The sequence below is a fragment of the Malus domestica genome, chromosome 15, assembly GCF_042453785.1.
Source record: "Malus domestica chromosome 15, GDT2T_hap1".
Taxonomy (NCBI): domain Eukaryota; kingdom Viridiplantae; phylum Streptophyta; class Magnoliopsida; order Rosales; family Rosaceae; genus Malus; species Malus domestica.
Window position 1 is genome coordinate 4,426,820 of NC_091675.1, and position 5,867 is coordinate 4,432,686.

At 37.6% G+C, this 5,867-nt stretch overlaps 1 protein-coding gene across 1 annotated transcript; it reads right to left on the reverse strand.

Moving 5' to 3' along the window:
• Window positions 1-517: 517 nt before the first annotated feature.
• LOC103415407 (AP2-like ethylene-responsive transcription factor ANT) lies at window positions 518-4,263 on the reverse strand. The gene is made up of 9 exons (XM_008353740.4): window positions 3,625-4,263; window positions 2,904-3,507; window positions 2,509-2,591; window positions 2,359-2,367; window positions 2,172-2,260; window positions 2,016-2,089; window positions 1,876-1,926; window positions 1,705-1,781; window positions 518-1,409 (listed from the first exon to the last, which is right to left on the reverse strand). The coding sequence occupies exons 1-9, from the start codon at window positions 3,917-3,919 to the stop codon at window positions 736-738; spliced, it is 1,956 nt and encodes a 651-aa protein (XP_008351962.2). The 5' UTR covers window positions 3,920-4,263; the 3' UTR covers window positions 518-735.
• Window positions 4,264-5,867: the final 1,604 nt, after the last annotated feature.

A 5,867-nucleotide genomic window follows, 5' to 3' on the forward strand; every position in this document is an offset into this window, starting at 1 on the left:
ACGTATATCTTGAAATTTAATTCACTCAACGGTGATAAATAAGGGATTAGGCATCATTATCACTTGAGATTAGTGAACAAAAATATTCCCATAAAAAAAGGGTAGTTGTAATCATGGTGTTATGCAGATTGAGGAACATGGATTAGATAGTTGAGTCAAAGCAAAGGACTTTAAACTCTTGTTTTTTGCATTATTGGAGAACATTGAGCTGGTTTTGTACTTGGGAGTTAGGAGGACCTTAAGAAAGTTTGAAAAGCTGATTCAACTATGGAAGGGCCACTTCTAATGTTGCATGCATCATTTCATAATTTCATTGCATAGTCATTAAGCACCCCTTAGGCTCTCAAAATGTAAAAAAGAGTCAGATGTGTGCATTGAAGGTTATATTTATGCGAGTTCAGATGATATTCAAATTCCCTACCCAAAGTAGCTCATCATCCAACCGTTTAGATTGTTGTACTTGTACCCAAGTTTTTTTTACTTCCGTCGACGTTGCAAGATCTTCATAATTACCATATGAGCCAAAAGGTTTGGTTTGAAAAAACGTTTCTAACACTTCGGTTACAGACAGAAAAGTGGAACCCCCAAGGCCCACAATTGTCTTTTTGATTAATCCAGAATTTCCTCCACTAATTACTTACCCTAAACATAAATCAACCTTTATCTTTTTCCCTCCCTAAACATAACTAATTTCTTCCCATTTTTCCTTGTTCATGCAGAACACATCAGAGCTTTCTAGGTCTCATTCCAGGCAGCAAAGAGAGGCAACTGAGACATGGAGACAGCAGAAGGCCTCAGCTGTGCTGATGGGAACCAGGAGCTAACAGCTGCAGCAGCAGTTGGACTGATAAACTTTGATGCCAATGGAGGTTTTGCAAACAGCATGTTGGAGCCAGATTTATCAGGGCTTCCTTCTCTGGAGCTGCCCAAACTTGTCACCAACGACGATGGATTCGAAAAGTGAGCCCCAACCCTAGCTGATTCATCCATCAATGTCTGACTTGAGTGCACTGATTCAACTCCAATATAATCCTCCAATGCCATTGAGAAGGAAGGGCTTCTATAGCTCCCTGATCCGATTGATTTCTGATCAACTGTTTGAGCACAACTGTTTGCTTGTTGCTGTGCAGCAGATTGGTACAATGCCATCTTCCAGTCTAGGCTATTCCCATCGTTGATTTCGGTTTGAGTGGCTTCAACAATGTTCTGTGTTGGTGGGTTATGCTCAATGGCCAGGATGTTAGGTTCGATCACCTTGGTGCGCCTAGCAAATTCTCCGGCAAGTAGGGTATTGCTGGACATGATTTTTTCGACATCATACTTGGTAATGTCAAAGTTGGTGACCGCATTTGCGCCACGGAACTTGATTGCTGCTATGTCATAAGCTTCTGCAGCTTCCTCTTGGGTGCCTGAAATCACTTGAAATTTAGAAAATTGGACAAAACCGCATTAATTAGCTTTGCAAGATCAAAACTTTCCAGTAAAATATAGCCTTTTAATACGTGATTCTAGCTGGGAAGTCCTTTTCTAACACAGCCTTCAAAAAGTTCATTGTTACATTTCGTCAGCCTTAAAAAAAGTGTGAGACTGAGTTGCCATATAAATAAGTCCTTCGAAAAAGTGCTTAAGCAAAGAGCCTCATGCAATTTAGAAAATGTATAAATTTTACCAAAAGGAAAAATTCAAACAATACACGAATTTTACCAAAAGTTCCAAGATAAAGATCCTTGTTTCCAGCAACCCTGCCAATCCTAGCTTGCCATCTCCCATGCTGGTGATGTCTGCAGAAAACAAAACCAAAATTAGCACAAAGTTTAACTATTTTAACCTTCAAATTCGGTGTGCTTAATACAAAGGAAAAACTGAAAAAAAAACCTTGTCACGCCTCGGTACATTGAAGCCCCTCTCGAAAATCCACTGCTTTTCCTGAAAATCAAAGGAACACATGAATACACATCTAAAAATCTAGAAACATTAGAAATTACATTCTGCGAATAACAAACGAAAATTCCTACCTTCTCAGATGCGCAACATATTCCTGCCGGCTCATATTCTTCATCTCTTCAAGTTGTGCAGTGTAATTGTCCAACTGAAAAAAGACCAAGAGAATGAAACTTCAGCTACCATAAAGCTTTCACAATCTGATAAAACCCCGAGAGTCAGAACCCTACCGGAAAGTTTATATGAGTTGCAGAACCCCAGTACTTAAGAGCAGCAAGATCATATGCTCTAGCAGCTTTCTCCTCCATATCATAACCTCCTGCAGTTCAAATGAACAAATGATTAATTGAAATCAACAACAAATTAGTAATAATTAAAACTAAAATTCAAATTTATTGTTGTAGAGAAAATACATACCAAGATAAACTGCATTATTTGATTTGAATGGTATCCAACAGCAGCAGAAACATGACAGGTAAAGAATTAATAGCAGAAGTCAAATTTCAGTAAAAAAAGAAATAATTCCAAAAAAATAGTAAGAATGGTGTCTTGTTTTAATTGACCAACCTTGCCTTCCTTTTCTGGTTTGCCCTTCCTTCTTACAGCTGTTGTCCCACAGATGTGCCTCATATCTTCCAGTCCATCTATGCCTAAGGGAAGCAAAAATTTAAAAAAAATTAAAAAAAATGGTTACTTGAAGAACAATCTGAGAAAAAAGAAAAGACAAAGGGTAACGATTTTCACACTCCGGTTTTCCCCTTATACGCTACTTCCATAGTTTCCATCCCTCGATTCTCCTTGGATTTACCGTATCCAAAGACTAGGAAATAAGGAAGATGTGTGGCGGGAAAAAATGGGAATGCAAAAATCACTTCTCAATGACCCCCACACAACAATGTCATGAAAATTGGAAACAATTTCTAGTAAAATAACAAAAATGACGAGATGGTTTTGAGATGAACCTTGTGACACCTCTAAACTGTGAGGTTCTCTGCCCAAATGTGTCAATGGACTTCCTGTGAACAGGCTGCTTCTGGCCAAGCTTTCCGCAGCCTCTCTTCTTTGTTTCAATGGCTGCCACTGCACATTCTGTCTGAGTGGGAGAGATCTGCTTTGGAGCTGTCACACAGCTTGTCTGTGATCCAGGGCTCATGGACAGTGTCAGCGACTGCAAATCGCCGCGGTTCATGCCTCCATTAACGGACCCAGAACCGCCATTCTCAACAACCATGGTTACATTGTTCATGTGGTGGTGCTCCAGAGCTGGGTGTGCAGAGTACTGCCTGGAAACCCAGCAGGTTTTTAAGTCCTCTGGCATTTGAGTCATTTGGGTATTCTTAGAATGTTCTTCCTCTAATTGGGTATGGTAGATTCCTTGGATTGGGATTCCAGAGTAGTAGGAATTGGAATGGACAGGAATGTGATGATTGTGCTGCTGCTGCTCTGCCGCTGCATTGTAGTAGCTGTCTAAGCTCAGAGCCATAGCTTCTCTCTCCTCACTCACATAATCATGAGCTGCTCCTCCTAGAAAGTCCTCCAGTTTTGGGGATGTGTTGGGCATTATTCCTTCACATTAACCAACATAAAAAAATATCTCAAAACTTCATACAGACTTAACCATTTTGTCTAGAGAGAGAAGGAGAGAACGAAATGTAATTTGGGTTTTAGAGAGAAGAAAAGGACCTTCTGTTTGTGACCTGCTGAGAGCTTCCATGATGCAGAGAGAGCCATCTGACTTGAGAGGCATTACAGAGAGAGGAGAGTAGTGAAAATTACCATTATCTCCAACTCCATAGCAGCAGACCCCAGAGCTGCTGAGGTTGTAGAAGCTGCTGTTGCCGCTTGGGAGGGCAGCTGAGCAGGAAGAAGAAGAAGCATCCTCCATTTTCATGTGGGGTAAGAGTGAAAAACCAAACCAGTTGTTATTGTTACTGTTACTGCTACCATTGTTATTGTTATGATCATTCATGGACTTCATCTTCCTCTTGCTTTTTCTCTCTCTTCCTTTTTTTTTTGGGGTTTTGGATTTCAACTTCTTGCTTCTAAAATCTACTCAATCATTGACAGCAAATAATCTAATCATGTCAAAAATCTCCTCCCCTCCCCATAAGAAAAAGAAAAACTTGGTTTTTTGTTCTCTAGCTCGTAGCTTCTGAACTTCCACCAAGATAAACTAACTTCGAAACACTTCCTTCTATGCACTCACATATAGAATAACATCCTCTCTCTCTCTCTCTCTCTCTCTAAAGACAGAAGAACCTGTGGTCTCTTGCAACTAAACAAAAAGAATATAAATATATTTAAAGCTTCGGCAAGCAAAGCAAAATGCTGGAGGGCATCCGCAGCATATATCCCATAGGGATCTGTGTATGTGAGAAAAACCACGACTTTTCTTTTACTCTTAAACCCTACCAAAAACCCAGATCCGATTTATCATAAAACCCTCTTACTTTTCCTCATTAATTACCCAAATAAACCCAGAAAAACTACACTAATTATGATTCTCAATTTGTTTTTTTAATAATCTCTCTCTCACTGTTCATTGATAGTAGTCAGTAGTGAGCTGAATCTAGTGGGTGTGTGGAAGCCAATGGTGAGGAGAGAGGGAGAGAGATTGTCAGATATCCAAAACTAGTTTGCTTTATTTCTACAGTCACAGGGCCTTAAGATAGATTTGACGAGCAGGGCCTGCCCATCCAGTCACTTCATACAGTACAGCCTTTGTGCCCCTCTGCAGGCTCAAAGTATCTACAAATTTATATTCTAATTAATGATTTTCAATTTCTTTTCAACTTTTTTATTTTCAAACTTTCAAATTCGAACGTAGTAGGAGAAACACATTACTAGTTAGATTGAATTCAAGCATGCAAAACTTGAACCAAGAAGCTGAAAAACTTTACCATTAGGTTCGACCGACTATGATGACGATTTTGCTGCATTATTATAATTGATGAGTTATCTTACTTGCTAAATATTCGATTCAAATTTTTGGTACAAGCAATATTATTATTCTAGTTTGCATTAAAAAAGAGAACATTTGAATTCCGAGTTCAATGTGTTAAAAGAAAATCATAAACACCAAAATAATTAACTGCTTGCAAATGTCCGACGAACATGATTGTAAAAAAATGTTATTAATCCACCAATCAATTTGGTTCACGACTTCATAAATAAATTGTAATATCTGTAGTGGTCGTGAATTAAAATGGGAAAGAAAAATGGTAACGTAAAAGAATAGAATAACTAAAAGAATAACAAAAAAATTTCTTATGGTGGTTTATTTAATATTTTATTTCTTCTTATTGGCAATTGTTTCTCACAAACGATCCGGTTTGATAAGGATTGGAGTGAATGAGGTGTGACATATAGCAATGTCTTTACTTTTTCATGTTAGGAAACGCAAACTTTCTCAAAAATGTGATTTTTTATGCATTTTCTGTTCTTTCACAGTTTAACGATGAATTTTATGATAATATTATTAAATATTATGTCTAAAATATGAGTTCTCAAAAAGTAAAATCTATTTATAAGAGAATCACATTAAAAATTATCTTTCTAATCACAGCTGTGATATAATAATTACGAATTGGAATCCAAGTTAGATTTCTTTTGTTTTATTGATTTGGTTTGGCATAATGCTCCTATGATTGGAAAGAAATAGGTGATAATTGCTTCAGCGACCTCTTGACGTTTTCTGGAAAATTACAAAATTTATAAATTTTAAGGGCATTGAGATTGAGTTTTACGAAACACTTTATATTACAACAAGATATTAATGTTTTGCCGTATAATAAAACTTGGTTTGAATTTAATTAATTGTTTGTTTAAGGAAGCCACATCATAATTTTAAGGCTAAACTTGCAAAATCAAGTACTTAGATATCAGAGTGGAACTTTGCTGAAATAGGTAGCAGTCCAAAGCAGGTG